We start from the raw sequence: 21009 nt of genomic DNA, 5'->3' as shown, positions 1-21009 counted from the left end.
TGCTACTTTTGTGCCAAGGAAGTGCTTAGTTCGAAATAAAATCACGTTTTAGTGGTCGTGATCGTGATAGCACAGTTCAAATCCCCCGCCTGGAACCGGCTGTCTCGCGTCACTGTTGCCGTGCACAACGTTGCCCAGCTCTACTGCGCGGCCGCCAATACTAGTAGCAGCAGAGCAATAGTAGCGGGATTCAAAGCACCAACAATGGCCATTGAACAATTTTTAGCCATGGCCTTTGAGATGATTGGCTTGCCTGATTCAACTGGGTCCTGCCAGATGTCATGACCTGTGCAGTTTAACCTGTCAGGAATTGAAGTTTAGAAGATTTTTCTACAGGCCTGTGTGTGCCGAGTATAACAAATGTTGAACACTTAACGTATTATGCTGCTTATAAATATTGCACCCTATCATCATTCAAATTTTTGCCATAAATAAACTTTCTTCCACTTTACTTCGCATAACATTTGCAGATGAGATTCAAATTGACACATGCCTAGTCACAATTCTTATAAAATGCTTGAAATAATGAAAATGCTAACTTTTTTTAATGCAGTAATACTGTAATATGTGATATACACACAAACCTCATTATAACGTAATGGGATATAACAAAATAACAGATATAACAAAGTAAATGAAATTCCCCTTGAAAGCTCCATTGAGAACGATGCATTTGAAACCTCGTTGTAACGAACTAACATTGACCGATAAATGTAACTAACAAACTAAATTAGTCTATTAAATAGTCTATAAAAAATACCAACCATAGTGTGTTAAGTATATCGTTTTCTGCGAAGTTTGACGCTCGTTCGGCACGGCTCTTTCCAAACTCCCGCGCCGACCTTACAGCCACGCCCCGCGCGGCTTAGAGAGCCGTCCTCCCCACAACCAACGGAGAGAATTGAGGAAGCGCTCAGCGGATAACATGATCGTGAAGCGGCATCGCGGTTCAAAGCGGTTTCCCTCTCACGACGGCAACGACTGCGTCTTCGCTGCTACCATGGCAGCTACCCTCTGCACCGAGAAAGGAGGACTCTACGTGACAGCTTTTTTATTCCCTCTCTCTGCGTATGCGGCCTTGAAAGGACAAGGGTCTCCGCGTGCAGAGATTGAAAAGGGAAAAGCGTCCACAGGCGCGTCGCAGATCGGCATTGGAGAGAGAGCAAACAATCCGCCACAGTCTTTTCTTTCCTTTTCTTTTTTTTCTTCTTCGCGGGCCGCGCTGAGAGGTGCCGCCGCGGGATCGAGCATTGTGCTGAGAGCATTTTCAGAGCGCGGTATGTTCGAACTAACCGTCGCAAGTGCTCGCGCGTTCCAATTACAGAGCGTTTTCGCCCATTGGAATACACATAGCTTTTACGGGACCTCGGCGTGAGTTCGAATTACCCAAAAGCTCAAATTAATGAGATTCGATTGAGTTTGTTTTCCGTGGCACGCGTGGTCGCGTAGCGGTACATCGGAACGCGAGGCGGTTTCCTTCTTTGCATGCTTATAGGTGCGCCCATCTGAGCATACATTGCCACAAACTGTTATAATCGATATAACGAAATAATTATGGCTCCCCTTCAATTTCGTTATAACGAGGTTTGAGCGCATATTATTTGCTTCGAACGTCGAATTTACTATTCGCCCATCCCTACCATCAGGGAGAAGCGGAGAAACAGGGGCTGGTATGGCGAACGGTCGTCGGAAAACTGGGACCAAAGGCACAGCTCTGGACGAAGGAATCCCGCTATCCCAGATCTGAGGCCAGACATGCAGTGCCAAGACAACAGACAGGCTTGGCAAGCGCCAAACGCTTCGTCTTCATGGCACACACCGAATAACTTGGCACAATTTTTCCCGGAGCAGTGCCGAGATGGCAGAACGTGGAGCAACCATGCGGACCGAGGTGGTTATGAAACCAGTCATTCTAGGGGTCCATACCTGAGTGGCGACGGTCCGTGGAACGATTCAGCTGTCCAAACCTCACCGTATGATGCACCTCCCTGCCAGCCCTGGTGGCACGGGGGAGGAGGATTCAGTGGTGGTGTTCCACCGCAACCGTGGAACTTTGCCGATGTCCGGGGAGCAGCCGGCATGGAAAGACCGCCGATACCGCTACCGTGGGGTTCGGGCCAGCCCTGGCGCACTATGCCACCACCACCACTTCACCAGCTCCCTCCGCCACCACCATTGCTTCCAGGCTGGACATCTCGAAAGCCTCACGAAGGTAGTTCCAGCAACCAGTATGGATACTTTACAGAGGCCTATGCATCAGAAGCATCAGAGCGGAGCCAGGAGTCACGGAGGTTTGGGTCAGACTCGTCATTCTACTCTGGGCCGGGTCGACCAGACCGGCCCACTCGGCCGAACCAGGCGTCGTACCGAAGAACTGCGCACAGGAATGACAGGTACTTGCATCAGCCTGCATATTAGATTCAGACACCATGTGCATTAAAATACACATTTCTTCTTTTCTGGTTTTGAAAATTCGTGCCACTGTAAAGCCACCATTTTTGGTGTAATTGCATTCTCGATCATGTGGTGCTATCTGGTCAGCATTACAGCCCCGTGTGGGCTGGCAACACTTTAAGGAGAACTAAACCGGATGACCAGTCACATGTGCCCACAAGCATCTTCACGTCTTTTTGCGCTCATGTCTGTTTGCCATTTCAGCATTTCGTCTCGCTTGCAAAGAGTAGTGAGGCAAATTCAAAGAACTGAGAATATGGGAAAAGAACTGAGAATATGGGAAAAAAGGCAACTTGGAATAGCATAACACAAGCAAACACATTATCTATTTATTTGACAAAACCTTCTGTTTACAGTTGTAGTTCAAACATACACAAAGCACTTATTCTGCAGAAAGCATTGTAGCTCAAATAAATTTGCTACGTGGAGCGAGAAACTTGTGATCGCACAACTCATGCTGCTTTCAGAGAATTTCCTGTCCAGTGTAAAAGGGAATGCAGCTTGCTTCATGTCGTTGTTAAAACAGAGTAGAGAGCACTCCAATTTTATGCTTAAAATGGAGTAAAGTACTTTTTGTTATGCAAGTACTTTTTGTTTTGCTTGGCCGGCAACTGTGATGCTATATGAGGTGCTCTGAAGGTGCTTTGTGCTTTTCATAATGTAGACAGCTGAGTAGTACTCATTTTGGGCTTAATAAACTGGAGTAAATAGTGCTCTGTATTATGCTTGGTAGGCGGTAAACAAAAGACATGCACCGGTGCCTGGTTCTTCTCCCTTAAATGAGGTTGATTGATTGATATGTGGGGTTTAACGTCCCAAAACCACCATATGATTATGAGAGACGCCGTAGTGGAGGGCTTCGGAAATTTAGACCACCTGGGGTTCTTTAACGTGCACCCAAATCTGAGCACACGGGCCTGCAACATTTCCGCCTCCATCGGAAATGCAGCCGCCGCAGCCGGGATGCGAACCCGCGACATGCGGGTCAGCAGCCGAGTACCTTAGCCACTAGACCACCGCGGCGGGGCCCTTAAATGAGGTGCCTTTTAGAAGCAAAGTACTATGTTCTCATTTTCCGATTAATTCATATTTCAATGTAGGCACAGTGGTGTATCTTACACCCATCCGTCTGTGATATCAGTGCTTCTTGTAAGGGGGGTTTAATTGTATATAAAGTACCTTGAGGGCACTCTGTGCTACTTCTGTAAAACAACCTACAGAGTACTTCACTTAATGTGGACAACGCACGTGACCCTCGCTCTTTCTTGCGCGCACCCATCTCCATACGATTTCCGGCAGCAGTCCACGGCGAAACTGGCAGCGGAAACCACACCGGCCGAGCCACTGGCAGTGCAGTGTTCGCGGGGGCCCCGACGAGGACGAGTATCCCTCGGCCCTTCCTCCCTTCTCGGCAGGGGCGACCAGCTGGTCCGAGCTCAAGTTCGACCTCGCCCAGGCCGAGCGCTCGGAGGCTCTCCTAGACGGCGAGGGCTCCGTCCTCTGGAAGGGCTCCATCAAGCCGCTGGTCACACCCACTCAGGACGTCTCAATACGTGAGTGGGGCGCGGCATGTCCTCTCGTTTCGACGCACCACCGAAGCTCGATCAGACAGTCGCGATCGCATTCAAGCTATTTCGTTGAACACAAGGTTTCGTGACCAACATAGACTGTGGGATTGAATCCCCTTACATGCGTATATCATTTGCCTGATCCCTACATCGCGTTTACCTCAGAAGGTAATAGATGTCAATTCCTGTGCTTGCACGCGCATTTCAGTGCCTGACAGGAAATGCCACACCTCGCAGTATTGACATAATCCAGGGTGACCTGAAGCTTATCCCCAACTTCTGAGATGTGAGATGTTAACCGCTGTGACTGCTGGTGCAGCTAGTGTGATGTCGTGACGCTGCACCTATGCCAGCAGTCTAATATTTGGCAGTGGCTCATGAGTAAGTGCCCATGGTGAACATGCTGATAGTGTGGGAGCCTCAAGAAAGTAATTGCCACTAGAGGGCAATGGTAACTATGATGATGACAATGCAGCGAATGTGGTAGGTGAAAGGACACCAACAGACAATGCAGGGAGCGCAAAAGTGTATCACAGCTCTGTGAGCCACTTCACAAGCTAGACAGTGATAGTGGCTCCCGGCGGCGTGTCATTTTTCGGAGCTCTCACAAACCGAAACTTGAACTAATTTGTCATCAACAGGCCGTAATTAACTATCTATTGCACACTGCAGCAAGCAATGTGCCGTGTTATGACTAATAAGCATAGGTCGGCGAACTCGCTCAGACTCAGATCGAGCCATGAGGATGAGTTTGAGTCCGGGTTAGTAATATTTTTGTGAGTCTGATTTCCAGCGAGTCTGGCTGAAGAAAATTTCGGGAGCTTGAGTCCGGGTTAGTCCAGCTCAGTACAATTTTCGCGAGTCTAAGTCCGGGTGAGTCCAAAGCTCGAAATGTATTTCATGAGTAATTCTGAGTGAGCTTCGCAAGTTTTGTCGATGTATGCTAATAAGTCCCCAGCAACATATTGCAATAAAAAAAAAATGCCACACCTAAATTGTTGTGTCACTACTTTTAAAATCAAGAAACAGATTCTTGGTCCTTCAACGTTGAAATTGTAATGTAGGGACACCTAAGAGCTACCAAAGCATCGTTTTTACCACTAAATTGTGCCTGTGCATGCGAAAAGCCCACGAGCGCGGGCCCTTACAAAGGTGGCTCCATGTTGGGGCAAATCAGGGCGGGTTGATGCCCATGTGAAGCTTTGATGGGCAGTCAATATGCAGAGAATGAATGCAGTCACCGTCTGAGCAGGCCTAGAAAAAAAATCACAAGGAGACTATCGGTGTTAGATGTCTTATAAACTGCGAAATAAGAAACGCAACCACTATTGCACCTAGCACCATTCACTACGTAAGAGCGCCACCTATTGTCGGGTTCATTTTGTGAACGGGCATGGTGTACAGCCTGAAGGACCAAGAAAATATGTTCTGTTCAACGCAAACTCTGTTTACTTAGAGATGACCCGAGTTGAGGCATTCAAGCACGAAAACAATCGTATTTTGCAATTGCTTTATTTAAGCAGCAATTTCATTTGACAGATCTCCGTATGTGAGATTTCGCTGCACTTGCCGTACGGTATTCTTGTCAGTGCTTAAATGACCCACTGCTTTGTGTGCATATGTTTCAGCGGGCATCGTCTCCCAGCTTCCCATAACCCCGGAGGTCGACCTTGTGAACGGCAGTCGGCAGTCGAGCAGCTCCACGTCGGACGACTCCGAGCCGGTGACACCCGACCTGGATGTGTATCTGCCTGCCACGAGTTACTCCAAGCGGAACCCTGGAACGCCCGAGTGCCGGGTATGCGTAGTCAGGTGAGTCCCGTGTTGGAAGATGATGTTTAAATCACATGTGCGCTCAAATCCATGTAATGACAACGCCACGAAAATAGCGTCGCTTGTCAAGCCAAACCCCACATGCAACGATGGCCATGGTGATAAATTCCTAGTTTAGCTAGCACGATAGTGGCTACTCTGAACCGAAAGTGCTCGCCCCGCCGTGGTGGTTTAGTGGCTTAGGTACTCGGCTGCTGACCCGAAGGTTGTGAGATCGAGTACGGGCTGTGGCGGCTGCATTTTCGAAGGCAAAAAGGCTGTAGGCCCGTGTGCTCAGATTTGAGTGCATGTTAAAAAAACCCAGGTGGTCGAAATTTCTGGAGCCCTCCACTACAGCGCCACTCATAATCATGTGGCGGTTTTGGGTCCCATATTTATGGGACCCCACATATCAATCAATCAATCAAAGCACTGAAGGTGCTGTTATACCAGTAGCTGTATATATATAACGCAAAGCACTATGTCTTGCTATGCAAAGGGGCATAAAATAATTTCTGAAGTCCTGCATTCATTTTCGCTTCTTATATGCGTGAACGTTTGGGTTATTTGTTTTTCTGTGCAGCGCCGGCAGTCTGTCGCTCGCATACGTCCGGTTCCAGCTTCTTATTATTGGCTAGTCAGTTATATGACTTCCAAGCAATGAGTGACACTTCCTGTTCCAGAAACTGAGTGAATGACCAGACAACCTGTCCCACAATGGCCGCCTTAGTCACTCATTGCCATTGTGTGAATTTTAAAGGAGGAGTTTCAATGATGAGTTACTCGTATGTAACCTCATCATATATGCGGTCATATGCTAAACACTATCAGTAGAGCCTTGATATTGCATATGTTTCGAAGACAAGTAACTTGGCAGAACGTGCGATTGGATTTTAGTGGAAATATAAAGACCTTGAAATATAGTGATAGATTGAGGAATCATATTCACGGTGTGAGTTAGATTAGTATTTTTCAAATCATATTTGAAAGTCACAAGAAGCCGTCAGATCGCACAGCGTAGCAGAAAAAGCCTTGAATGTGGATTATGGAGTCGTTTGCTTTGCTAACTTTAATGTACGTACTCTGATTCTTTCATGCACGACACATTTAATGCTGAAAATTAGAGTACGTGTAAATTATTATTCATCTGCACTTAACTCTGCGCTGCTTATGAGGTTAAAAAAAAAGAAAGGTTGCACACTGAAAAGTGGTGCTGCCTTTGTGGCAGCTTGTGGGACGTGACGAGACGCGGTACATGCGCAGCAAATCACCGCGCAGAGACACGAATCGCTGCCGAGCTGGCCTCCCACTGTTTGCCTATACTATGTTGTGTGCACACGACTTCATAGTCACTGCCAATAGAAAATTTGCTCATAAATGTTTTTCAATGTTTTCTGCGTGACCATTCCGTGGTTAACACTGTGATTAGTAAAATTTTTATTGTGCTAAACAGAAGTTATCACAAAAATTGGTTGTGGTACTTTAAGAAGTTCAACACTGATTTCGCTTGCACTGGGCTCAGTCAGGACATCTTTGTGCGCCTGAAAGCTTCTCGTCCAAGGGGGTCCAGGTGTCCAAACAATCTACCGTGCGTTTGAAAGTCTCTCGTTGCTCGGTTGCATGATGAAAATGCGTGCGGACAACGTGTTGCGTGGTCTCCTGAGTGCGACGTACGGCACATTTGGAGCTACATTCCTGTCGTATCGTAGGAAGGCATCGGCGTCTTTGTGCAGCACTTAGCTGTAGTCTGCGCACTAGCGTCACCTGCTCTCACTTTAGTAAAAAAAGTGGTAGCAGGAAACTCGATCCAACATTGAGACTATGGAGGCGCACTTGCTATGTCACAGGAAGGATCACCCCATATTTGGTTCCTAGAAATTTAATGCGGATCCGTATTTGACATAACTGATATTCGTGTTGCAGTTTTATTAAGCATGGAAGGCTTTTATCTACCACTGTTAGTGGCCTTCAAATGACCTTGAGTGAAAAAGCCCGCCCCATTATCCAGCACTCAAATTCCAGACAGCAGAACTTAAAAAAGGGCACTGTTTGGCCTCTGACCCTTTATATGAAATCTAGCTTATATGCTATTGAAGCCTTAACAATTGTTTTTAGAGTATTGCTTCTGTTTTGTTCTGAATGTGTTTCAGACTACTGCCAGAGTCCTTCAATACTTTTACTGGTCATGAAGCTTCAGCGAAAGTTTGATAGATATAGGGGGCGCTTGTCCGCTGTGGGGCATCGGAGCGGCCCCGGCGCTGCAATGGTATGGCACGCGTTGGAACTGTAAAATGCGATTAAGTGTACCTGTGAAGATTGATTACATCAGAGTGACGTCACTTTCAAGGAAATTCGGGGAGGGCCTAATACAGTGAAATTTAGCATCGAATGGGGCCTAAAAGCTAGATCGATACAAACACATGGATTCAAACACATGGATTCAAACACATGGATACAAACACAAACACATAGATGGATTCAATGGATACAAGCACATGCTGCTCCCACTGAGATATGCTACCGCTTTAAAAGCATGTCTTTTTTTTTTCCTGAAGCATATAGTGGAAGTTTCTGGACAATCCAGAGTTCTTCAAGGACTCTGGCCAATCTTAAAGCGTCGAGGAAGTGCAATGTTTGCAACTCTTTACGGCGCTGTGGAATCTTGAAATGGCGAGAGCGCCAGGCTCTTGGAGAGAACGGACACGGTAGACACGGTCGGAACAAACCAAACTAAACGCACATTTATTTAAGGGGGCAGACTGGGCTTAGACATTTTTTGTTTATTTCTTCAGTGATCTTGATTAAACTGCACAGGGTTATGCGGTTTTTTCTGCCAAGTTCAAATATTTAATTAGTTTTCCTGTAACTCACCTTGTTCCTGAGATAACATAAGTTCACCCTCTATTGTTTAAGGCTGCCATAGAAAAAAAGTGCTTAATTAAAAGTGATATTCAGGATATGCCAACATATAAAAATGACTATAGAGTGAAAGTTTTGGTGTACACGTATCCCGAAGGTGTACGGCCACCAGCGTGGGTCCGTTCTTAGCCAGCCGCAGGGCACGCGTTAACCGTCGCCGTGGCGAGAACGCGATACTGCTCAAAGTCGCAACACATTATTGTGGCAACACCAAACGCAGTACAGCCTGTTGCAAAGGCGCGACGGGAAAGCAAATAGGCTTATCCACGTCACAGGCACAGAAGTACTACACAAGGTGGCACGAGCACGTCTCTGCGGTAAAGGTGATCCACGGAGACACCGGGACCAGGGCCCGGTTTCTCGAGCGAGGGCAAAGGCGCTCGCGTTGGCTTCGGAGGGAGACGGGTCGGCGAAGCTTGGCCAGGCACTAGGGCACCGTACCGCCCTTCGGCCGTGCGTACGCAGTGGGGCAACAAAAGGTGAGCGTTCGCCTCGGGCGCGAGGCGCCGTCAGCGAAGTCCGACGAGCCCTTGAGCGACGGGTGTCGACGGACGGAAAAGATTGCGTGGCTCACCGTCTGCAGTCCCAGAGAGTATCTATCTGCCCGCTCCCGACACAGCGTGCGAAAACCTCTCGGGAGACTCTGCGTGCGGCACTACAATCAAGATCCGCTATTGGGTGAGGGGGGTTAAACGTCACTCCGCTCCCCCAGCGCGGCAGACAGCAAAGGAGGGGAGCAGAAAAGGCGGCAAAGCCCGCACAAAGGCAGCGGGCTAGCCTCAATTCCCACAAAGTATGGAAGAGTGTTTTGTTTTTTAGGCCTTTATTGGTTATTTTACAGCAAAATGAACTATCCATTTTCAAAAGCAGTTGGAATTGTGTTACCATTAGGATTAGTAATTAATTAAAAAAGGCATGGGCTCTAAATTCTGCTCTCATACTTGCATTCTACACACATAGAGGTTTCCACTGCCAAGAGAAATATTGTTGTACCTGCCCAAGCTGCAGAGATATTGAGGCCTCAAAATTGAATAGTCGCAAACTTACTTTTTTGAGAAAAATGGAAAAAACTGAAAACACACAGTTTTTTCAAAAAGCAACAATCATGGTGCGCATGTTTTGCAATCCTCATAAAGGTGCTCGTAAATTGGTAGCAGAGCTTTAGACACAGGTGCTGGCAAATTATAAACAAGCCTCAAAGTCGGTTCCCCATTTGCAGGTTCTGCATGTTAACAGCACCAAGAATCTGGACAGTTAGAATGACATTACAAAAAAAATACTACTTCCTGGTGTGTGAAAATTGGCAGAGAGACAGAAAAATATTTGCAGAAACCAAAAATGTCAACTTTAAAAAATGAATTTTTTTTGTCACTTTATGCTCCCAAAGACCAGTCTGCCCCTCAAATTTAGAACAACGATATCATTCACTGAATTATTATAAACATCAATCGTGATCAGCACGCTAGGACATCCTTACACAATAACAAACAACACTGAACAACATCACAAACAAGGCGGTGTCGCTAACGCCCGACTCACCACATGGGCCCACCGGAGACGGCCCGCGGTGCCGTCCACGGCAGACCCACCGCTGGAGGCAACCGTTCGCGCCACCGCCCCGCGCCAAAAGATTCACTCAACTCTCTCTCCTGCCACCAGGGCTTGCTTTCCGCCAGGGGTCACCGCCAGCGCCACCGCTCTATCAACCATGATGACGATAGCGGTGATCTACGCTCGCGAACGCAACGCCATCTACCGCTCAATAAGTGTGACCCTGAAATAGGGCTTCTGCACAAGGCACGTGCGCCACGCGGCGCGAACAACTTTACAGGGGTGTCAGCACCCCCACAGCGCATTGCTAATTTTTCGGACTATATGTTGTGGGAATTGAGGCTGGCCCGCTGCCTTTGCGCGGGCTTTCCTGCCTTTCTGCCATTCTCATGTCCCGACATGTCTGCCCTCCTTTGCTGTCTGCCGCGCCGGGAAGGGCGGAGTGACGTTTACCTCCCTCACCCGGTAGCGGATGTTGATTGTGGCGCCGCGCGGGGAGCCTCCCGAGAGGTTTTCGCGCGCTGCGTCGGGAGCGGGGAGTACAGTCTGGGACTTCAAACGGTGAGCCACGCATTCTTTTCCGTCCGTCGAGTCCCGTCGCTCGGGGCTCGTCGGACTTCGCTGACGGCGCCTTGCGCCCGATGCGAACGCTCACCTTTTGTTGCCCCGCTGCGTACTCACGGCCGAAGGGCAGTACGGTGTCCTAGTGCGTGGCCTAGCTACGCCGACCCGTCTCCCTTCGAAGCCAACGCGAGCGCCTTTGCCCTCGCTCGAGCAACCGGGCCCCTTTGTCCCGGTGTCTCCGTGGATTACCTTTACCGCGGAGACGTGCTCGTGGCACCCTGTGTAGTACTTTGTGCCCGTGGCGTGGATAAGCCTATTTGCTTTCCCGCCGCGTCTTTTTTGCAACGGGCTGTACTGCGTTTGGTGTTGCCACAATAAAGTGTTGCGACTTGAGCAGTATCGTGTTTCCCGCCACGGCGACGGTTAACGCGTGCCCTGCGGCTCGCTAAGACCGGACCCACGCTGGTGGCCGTACTCCTTCGGGATACGTGTACACCACACTGGCGCCCAACGTCATTTTGCTGGACCATGACGGGCTCCTGCTGAAATATATAGCCACTGACGACGAGTCCATAGACCCGTTTAAGGTGGCTATGCCCAAAAGTCTGAGAGCCGCACTGTTGCGATCCTCTCACGACGAACCCATGGCCGGTCACCTGAGTGGCTCGAAAGTTTTTGCAAACTGAGCAATGTTGTGACCTGGCCCGGCACGAAGCGTGGCTTTTATCGCTATTCCGTGCCTGCCACGTCTGACAAACGGTTGAGCCAAGGGTTGGAAAGCCGCCCGGTCTTATGAACCGATTGTCAGTGAGCGTCCGTGGCGCGTACTAGCTGAAAGATCCCCTTTGGGAAAACTCAGCCGTGCCCACATCGCAGACCTGAAGCCCTTTGTCACGGTCTGACGAGCTCGCGCCAGTGCCCTGCGGCACTTCGCGCAAGCAACGGGCACACCCGGAGCGGCGGACCGCATTCGGACCCCGCACCGGTATAATCTGAGGAAGCGGTCACCTTTGTGATTTCGCGCCGGACGGCGGACTTCTCCGCAACCGAAGGCCCTCAGTTTACTGTCTAGCCTCAGTATACGTTAGCTTCTTTACGGCCTTTTCTCGTAAAGAAGTTGACCCCGCTCTGTCTGCTGCCAGTGTTTCTTTTTTTTTTTTTTTGAAGTGTTCATGTGTATTTTGTTTCTTTTGTCTAATATTAAGTGATATTTGTATTTTATGTTTTTGTCAGATGTTGAGTGTCGTTTTGCTCTGTTTTTACTTTTTTTTCCGTGTTCGTTTCGTCTATCGCGAAGGGAGCTGTGTGTGACCTTGTGTGTCGGTGCTTGCCGGGGGAGAGAGAGACGAAGGACGCTTTGCACCTACGCTCGCGCAGCTGTCGGCGGTGTGTGTGCGTGCGTGCTTCCGTGCGTGTGTAAGTGCGTGACGCTTCAGTGCGAGCCCGCGAAGAGTGCGTGATGGCTTCCCCCCATCGATGCGGACGCTGGAGGTGCTGGGGGGTCATTGACCCACTGACGTCAGACCGTCTGGCTGTGCTCTGCTCTCGGCCGTCGCCGAAGAAGCCACGCTGCCTTTCCCACCATGGCTCCTGCGCGAGGCCAGCTGAAAGCAGCTATATGCTGCCGGCCAACGCCAGGGCGCCTCGCAGCCAATTTTGGTTCGGCCTCCCTGACCACCGGAGAGGCCCGGCTTCCCGCAACGTCCAGCTTCGTCATCGAGCCGGAAATGCGGGGCCTCCGAACAACCGAAGCGGCTTTCGTCGGACTCGCGGCTTATCAAGAGCAGCAACAAGCCATCAGTGAGCCCCCTTCCGGTACCTGTGACCTCGCACTCGGGCATCGCACCCAGCGGACACTGTCACGTCTTTACCGCACCTCCGCGCACTGGACGCTATCCCCCTTTAGCACCACGAACACTAGTGCCACGTTGCTGTGCTCCCTTCTGCAGTATCTCTATAGTGTCGTGTGTTTATTTTGTTATTTATGTTTTTGTTTCTCCTTTGTAATCATATTTTTTTAAAGTAGCAGGGCTGGACTGAGGTTAGCTACCGCTCATTGCAGTGTCATTTTAACTGCATGGGTGACGTCCGGCTGCCTTTTGCAGACCGGTAAAGGACAAGTTTAGGAGAGGGGGATGTGGGAATTGAGGCTGGCCCGCTGCCTTTGCGCGGGCTTTCCTGCCTTTCTGCCATTCTCATGTCCCGACATGTCTGCCCTCCTTTGCTGTCTGCCGCGCCGGGAAGGGCGGAGTGACGTTTACCTTCCTCACCCGGTAGCGGATGTTGACTGTGGCGCCGCGCGGGGAGCCTCCCGAGAGGTTTTCGCGCGCTGCGTCGGGAGCGGGGAGTACAGTCCGGGACTTCAAACGGTGAGCCACGCATTCTTTTCCGTCCGTCGAGTCCCGTCGCTCGGGGCTCGTCGGACTTCGCTGACGGCGCCTTGCGCCCGATGCGAACGCTCACCTTTTGTTGCCCCGCTGCGTACTCACGGCCGAAGGGCAGTACGGTGTCCTAGTGCGTGGCCTAGCTACGCCGACCCGTCTCCCTTCGAAGCCAACGCGAGCGCCTTTGCCCTCGCTCGAGCAACCGGGCCCCTTTGTCCCGGTGTCTCCGTGGATTACCTTTACCGCGGAGACGTGCTCGTGGCACCCTGTGTAGTACTTTGTGCCCGTGGCGTGGATAAGCCTATTTGCTTTCCCGCCGCGTCTTTTTTGCAACGGGCTGTACTGCGTTTGGTGTTGCCACAATAAAGTGTTGCGACTTGAGCAGTATCGTGTTTCCCGCCACGGCGACGGTTAACGCGTGCCCTGCGGCTCGCTAAGACCGGACCCACGCTGGTGGCCGTACTCCTTCGGGATACGTGTACACCACAATGTACATTTAGTGTTTCTGTATGGACATATCTTAAAATAGACTTGCGTTTGTCCAACAAACCCCCAGTTTGAATGAATCAGTGCTCTGAATTAAGCAGTTCACGAGGATCAAGCAATACTGCATGAGGCTTTTGCCGGCTTTTCAGGTTTTGTATTGTGTTGATTTATCACTACGGTGCCATAGTGCATCGAAAGTTTGGCTGTTCATGCAACGTAGGTTCCCAGTTCTTTACTCTGCTGTGTAGCTTACTCAGGCTGTGTTTTCACTGTCCTTCTTTATTGTCTTCACTGTGAAGGCGAAAGCCTGAGATGCCTCATTAAACCCATTAAACCGGTGAAAATTTGCCGACTGCATCCTGCGCCGGTGGTGTCAACATGTGACGATAGAAATTATCTTCCTGTATTCCTGGTGCATTGACATCGGAAAATGACTTTTCACGCTTTTACAGCTTGCGCATGTTTTGTGCATTACCGTATTGAATCGCCTAATGAACGCACTCACGTAATAAGTGCACCCCCAGCTTCAGTTATATAAATTTGTTTTTTTCTCCCACGTAATAAACGCACCCCCTATCATTCATCCGCTGCTGTCCCACTAACCGACACCTGGCACCTCCTCACGCGTCAGATCTCTTTCGTTTTTTATTATTTTGCCGACCTCCTCCCCCCCACCCTCCGGCTACCTCAGCTCCCTTCCCGCTGTCGCCCACTGCCATGCGCAAATACTTTTTCCTTCTATCTGTGCGCCGCACGTCCCCCGTCTTATCTGTGCGCCACAGCGGGGTTCACTAACGAACGGTGCTGCGAGTGTAGAGACATCGCAGCTGATAAGCACACAGAAAGGGAAGGTCCCAAAACGGCCCCGCCAACCAATCGAGGGTGGCTTCCCGCGAATACGAAAAAGCCCAAGCACGTGCACGTGATTTTCGAGCGAGGACGACAGGAATTGCTGTCGCGAAAGGTCATTCATCGTAGCTATCGCTTTGCAGGTTTTTGGAAAACCAGAAAAAATCTCTTGTTGTCCAGGAAAAATCGTGACGATTTCCGTAACACAGTAGCACCCGTTGCTTCGCTTGTTATCCGTGCGTAGAGGAACTTCTCATGTAGAAGCAAGGCGGCGGCTGTATGTTGTCGTTAATCTTGTTATCGATGGTATGCTTTGATACTTCGGGGTTAGCTTGCTACAATGTTTGTTAATTGCTACAATGTTAACGGCAGCGTCTTGCTCGTCGTGCGAGGTTGCCACGGAGTTGGCAGATTGCGTCGCAGCGCATGGTTTTGGGCACCCCTCGAGATCACCACTGCAGCGGTTAAACGATTGGGAGAAAAGATAGCCGCGAAATGCTTTTATGGCATGCGCGGGCGGCTTGGGAACAGCTTGCAGAAGATAGTGCCGTCAACCACCGAAGATGAGTAAAATGCAACAAAGGAGCTTTTTCTAAACAGTGTATGACGCTTATGTAAACTATGAAAAGCTAAACGACCAAACTTTTTTTTTTGCAATACCGCATTTTTCGTTCCTCCCGAAAAAGTTTTCATAAAATGTACTCCGCATAATATAAACGTACCCCCCAACTTTGCTCCGATTTTTCCAAAAAAAAGTGCATTCATTACGCGAGTAAACACGTTATTTTGTGCGTCCTTTTTTTTTTGTGCCGTCATCCTAGCAAGCTTTCATTGGTAGTGCTGAAGTCTCTGGTCCGAGCAACAAATCTGTGCTTTGAATATTTCAAGCTGTGAGGAGCTGCATAAAGTTCTGTCTGTTTGGCATTTTAGCTCTTCACTTTTAGTCTTCTCAGTTACTGTATAAAAATAAACGGCGAGCATTTCACTCATCAAGGTTCTTTATTACTGGCATGTAATCAGGAAGAGGCAACTAGTATACTCATCGTCTTTAAGGGCAACATTATCCGCAGCAGCTGTGTCAAAGAGGCTCATGCACAGTATCGGTGCAGCTTCGACAGTTTCCAGCTCAGCTGCTAGTTCCCTGCAATGCTTGGTGGGCGAGCGAGCTCTGGACCTTTTTGCACTAGACAAGTACGCCGGGTGGTCGTGGAAAATTCCCGGCACATCGTCCAGCAAAAGTTCTGGAACGTCGCGCGGCGTGTTCACTACAACTCATCCGATTAGCCACTGGTTCGCTCGAAAGATCTCGCTCTCACCGAAGTGCTTTCTGCACACACCCAATTGGGAAACCACCAGTTTCTTGTCGTGGACTTGCCGTTCACCGTTTAGGCAACCAGAACATGATTTTTTTTTTTGTCATTTCTCTTGTAATTGGATCGACACCGATGCACGCAGCATGTACGCGGCATTCATTTCTATCCTCAGGCACAACACGCGCAACACAGGGCATACAACCAAAAGCGCGCAGGACATGCCACGGTATGCGGCCACCATCTGCCCGATGCCCCTGTCGAGGATGCAGCGCGGCCTCCATTTGCAGCGCACAAACCTCTCCCATAGATTTAGGTCGAAGCTTCATGACCAGTAAATGTATTTAAGGACTCTGCTAACACTGAAGCCGTAACTATTAGTATGCTGAAGTTTTCTTTGTTATTTCCAATAGCAGCATTCCAAAGGCAAAGGGAGGGCACCATACACTTGCTTTTTACACTCCAGCACCTCACCTGTGCTCTTACAAACACCACCATTTTGTTTTGCCAGAGCTAATCGTGGAGGCAGTGGTTTCACAGCATGAATCTCCTTCCCGAGATGGCCTCCCCAACTATGCAGGGTACATCACGCAGAGTTGTGCCTAAGATTGGGGCTAGTGTCGTCTCCTGGCAATCTGCTTCTGTTTGTCGCCTTTTTATGCTTACACTTACTGTCGATTAAGGAAAAGCCAGCCATTTTCTTTCTTTTTCGAGGATGATTTCCTAAGAACTTTATTCATTTGCATCCACCACAGGTGGGAAGATGGGCCAGTTCAGCTGCGAGACCTGAGAGCGCGGCAAGCGCCCATGAGCGATGACGCGCCCCTCGTGTTCGCAGCGGTGGACCAAGGCCAAGTGCACCTGTATGCGTACGACGTGATGGAAGTGCCGCGTTTCTTTCCCTCATCCTAGTCTCACAGCGGGGCGTTACTTTGTTCTGTTCATGTGAAATCATTACAACACCTCATTATTGCTAGGGAGTGAATTTTCCAGATTGTCGTCAAATTTCAAACCAATCTCCAAGCTGTGCACTTTCGCCAGGACGATAATTCCCCATTAAGCCAGCATCCAATTAGAGCAGCTGAATCACTGCCGCTTTTTTATGTTTTGTTTTTGTGCCTCAGCGGGAGAGCAGTCAAAGAAAGAAAAAAAATGACGTCTAGACGACGTAGGTGCCGTTTCTACAGTGCTCGAACTTCAGTCTGTATTGTTCTCGAGTAAATCCTATAATGTTGTGAAATTTTTTTATGCTATGTCAATAAAGTATTTTTGTAGTAGTGTTGACTGAAACAATCGTCAATACATGAGGCTCAAAGCAGTCGTGTTAATTTTAAAAAATAACGCTAGTGTATATGTTGGATATCAGCTATATGCCTGACTGCCTTTTGGCTTCAGCTGTTGATGGTTAATAAACAGTGCTTAGTATACCCCTAGTACAGATTAGATAGCGCATCCATGGCTGCCAAGCAATCAGCTTGACGCACGATAGTGTTTCCGGGTGGCAGTAGCTGCTGTGCTCTGGTACGTTTATTATTTTACTACTGTAAAATAGATCAGAATGGAAGTATTGCACTTTAATATAAAGGTTCAGTCTCACTTTGTTTTGGTGTATGCAACTTTATAGTGGACGTTTAATATGTTGATTTGTTGGAGAAACTGTATTTGTGATATAGTACTTGCATCTTTGTAACGTTTCTATGTACCTTTTTTTTTTTCATGCATGGACACTCGTGTGCATGTATCGTCAGCCAACTCATGGAAGAAAAGTGTTTGCAGCGTTATTTCTTGTTTCGATTTCACAGTACTTAAGAAGTTTTGTTACAAATGCAATAAAACAGTGAGACCTTCCTTTTTTGGGCACGCAATTTGAGAGATATGAGCTGATGCACTGCATTTTGAGCGAATCTTGTATTGTTTTTCAGGTGTCAAACTTGTTTTCACGGCTAAATGAATGGCTTGATACATAGACAGAGATGTTAGCTTCTCATTTGATTAGCTGTGGCTGTAACCTTCTTGCATGCCGTGCACTTCAGTCAATAACCACAGGCATTTAATTAATTTGGTGTGAAGTGACGGGTAACCATGTCAGGCGGAGATATCAATTTTCAGCCATATGCGCTATGCATTTTCTCGCATTCAGTGTGGTCAAGCCACACAAAGCAATGAGTCTAAATTGCTGCTTCACTTTAGTGTTCCCTTGAATGCTCTTGAACAAGACTGCGTACCTGTTCGTTAAACACCTGCAGCTTTTCTATTACAGCACCGTTTCTAAATATTGCTGTGAATGCACATTTATTGCAGATTGATGTATACAGTAGCCAGATCGCAAGGTCGTGGTTGCTGAATTGAGTTGAGGTTAATTTAGGAACACTTTAGGATTAGACCAGCTGTTACAGACATAAATTAGGAAGACAAATGTCGGGATCAGTGCCAATGGATTAGCGTGGGTAATTTTTTTTAGAGGGGGGTGGCAGAAGCTATGTTGCTGGCTATTATTAAAGTATTCACTTCTTCCATTGTGCGACTGCATAAACTGATGGCGCTGAAGAGCCGGTAGTGATGTGAAAATGGGAGTCATCTCTACACCAGTCTAGGTATACGATGGAGTGCCTTGTACTCTGTTTTATACTCGGGAGTAAATAATACTCCAGTTTATTCTTGAAATGGAGTAATTTGTACTGCATGTTATTGTTGAAACGGTGTAAAGAGTACTCTGTATAATGCTTGGCAGACAATTTGGTATGTTAACTACACTGAAATCACTATAAACCGAGTACAAAATTGAGTGGCGAGTACGCCTTAATATGGCAACCTTGCAAACTGTCGGTGTAACACTCATTTGCTCCATTTTCACAACTTCATCGACCGAGGATGTTGAGGAGCTCACACTGTTGTGCAGACTGAAGTTGGCACCTATGCAATGAAACTAAAAAAAAAGAAAGTTTAAGAATTTTGTTTGTGTGTCAAGACATTTCAGTGAAGCATAAAAGGTGTACTTATGTGTTTCATGGCACCTTAACTTAGAGAACCTATTCACTTTTAATCGAAACACAACTTATTGTTTAACCTTCTCACAGTGTAGGGAACATTGGTGCAAGTTATGTGTACAAATGTATCTAAATTAAATAAAGTAGCCCCATACTTCTTATATGGGTGAGCAGCGAAAATGGCTAGTTCCAAGCTTTGTCCTTCGGCTTTTACATAGCCTGTTTGAGATGTATGATGTTGTTTCTTAGTTTTCCTTTGTGCCCAAGAGAACTGGGAGCCTGAGGAAAGTGGTCCAGAAAGCAAGCCAGAAAGTGCGTATCTACAGGTTAACACGGACCATAGGTGGAGTTGTGGTAATATTGTGTGCCAACCTCTCACAACTCGTTAGTCCTCAATGATAATGTTTACTGAGATAATTATAATTTTTTTTATATTTGAGCTTCTTATAAGGGCTGCTTTTATAATCTCTCCACAATTTTTGTGAAATTTTCAGTGCCTTTAGAAGGAACGCTCACAAGTACTTGGCAAACTGTGCAACCTTTTTTTCTATCGCTATTTGGCAATGTAAAAGTTTATGTGAGCAATTACTCTTTAAAATACAAGCAGTAGCACTCCTGTGATTAGCATGTTCATCATAAGTTACTTGTTATTCTTTTACCTCCTTTTTTGCTCAGTTTGAATGGTGCAACATTTCAAGTGACATATACTTTTAAGTAGCCATCACGCACACCTATTCAAGTTACTGTACAGTTTGGTCATTAGGTTACCATCATGATCAATCAAGGTATGTTAATTGTGGGATGTACATCATCACATATTCAAAGCATGACACTCTGCATACAATTCACTCCTACTAAAATCTATCTTTCACAACTGAATACGTCACCTGTGCCTAATTTGGACATGTTCAATACAATGTAGATCGTCGAGGTTTCACAAACTGCAAATTTAGTTGTGATGAATGGCATGCTCTTTGACAGTTTACATAAACTCAGTGTCCACACTTTGCAAATCCATGTACAAACCAACATGTATATGTGACTAGCACTCTTGCATGATAGTAATTCTGGCTTTTGTGCCCTTGACAAGATGTAAATACATTAAATTTTGTTTGCATGCATGCCCCCTGCAAACATTGTCACCTTTTGTGATGTTCATATGTGAAACATTAAATATATCTCGTATTGACACAAACTGCACTCGTTGCTCTGTTATGTCTTCACAAACCCCAACACTATGGTCGCTTAGTGGGCTTATGTGTAGCACTGTTAATCACGAGAGGGCGCGGGTGTGACTCCCAACCGCGGCGGCCTTCGCATTTTGATTAAAAAAAAAAACCTAACTGTATGTATACGTGCACTAAATCTGGCCAACTCGCGATCGAAACTGTGCCGTGCAGGCGCCGTGTGACATCGGCGCGTATCGTGTAGCCAATCACGACACCGAAACTCGATCGCGATTGAAATTGCTGCATGTGGCACCCGCATAAATGGTGACGCCGACAACACAGCCCGCCTCATAATCGCACTGTTAGTACGGTGCTCTTTGGTTCGTCGAACTGCAGAACTTTGCGCGCACGTGGTGTGACATGCATGGGGCGTATTTTCTCCGTGCACGCTCAGATTCTCGAGCGTGTTTATAATTAGAAAGCTCGAGGCGTGTGTAGACCAGGTCGTGCGCATGCCGTGCTCTTGGCAAACGTCGCAGCGCGCGTCGGAAATAATCGCTGTTGCAGAAACGAAGCATAAAAATAGGTAAAAATGAAACTGTCTCGCCCGCGCTTGCAATGGCGGATACGAGCCGCGCTGAGCGGGTCGGCTATAGGCCGGAGTAAAAATACACCCCCCGAGAGAGAGAGAATATTTTCGGGTCCGCGGCCCAGCGCTCGGGGCTCTGTAGGGTTAACAATTAATGCGACACCGCTGCCGCTTCAGTTTTCTGAAAAAAATCTGAACTGTCCATCGCTTCAGGTTCTAGAAAACGCCGAGCGACAGTCCGAGCGGTGGCTCCATCTTTCTGCGATTCCGGGATGTAGGCCACGGTCGCCGCACAAACACGCACGAATTTTTTTTACGCACGCGCGCACGCGTAAACGCGATCGGCGCATCAGGCCTGCGACACAGG

At 48.0% G+C, this 21009-nt stretch overlaps 1 protein-coding gene across 2 annotated transcripts in view; it reads left to right on the top strand.

Annotated features, from left to right (window-relative positions):
- Positions 1–20084, top strand: part of Tsen54 (tRNA splicing endonuclease subunit 54) — a 31299-nt gene extending 11215 nt beyond the window's left edge. Inside the window, exons 7-10 of one of the 2 annotated variants that reach the window (XM_075868676.1) lie at positions 1647–2393; positions 3757–4007; positions 5651–5834; positions 16653–20084. In XM_075868676.1, the coding sequence (XP_075724791.1) occupies positions 1647–2393; positions 3757–4007; positions 5651–5834; positions 16653–16809 (1339 nt within the window). In that variant the 3' untranslated portion in view covers positions 16810–20084. Of the gene's footprint in view, positions 1–1646; positions 2394–3753; positions 4008–5650; positions 5835–16652 lie in introns of both variants that reach the window. The other variant, XM_037430464.2, reaches the window with a different exon arrangement.
- Positions 20085–21009: the final 925 nt, after the last annotated feature.

The sequence above is a fragment of the Rhipicephalus microplus genome, chromosome 7 (genome assembly GCF_043290135.1).
Source record: "Rhipicephalus microplus isolate Deutch F79 chromosome 7, USDA_Rmic, whole genome shotgun sequence".
Lineage (NCBI taxonomy): Eukaryota > Metazoa > Arthropoda > Arachnida > Ixodida > Ixodidae > Rhipicephalus > Rhipicephalus microplus.
This window is presented reverse-complemented; position numbering and strand designations above follow the sequence as displayed.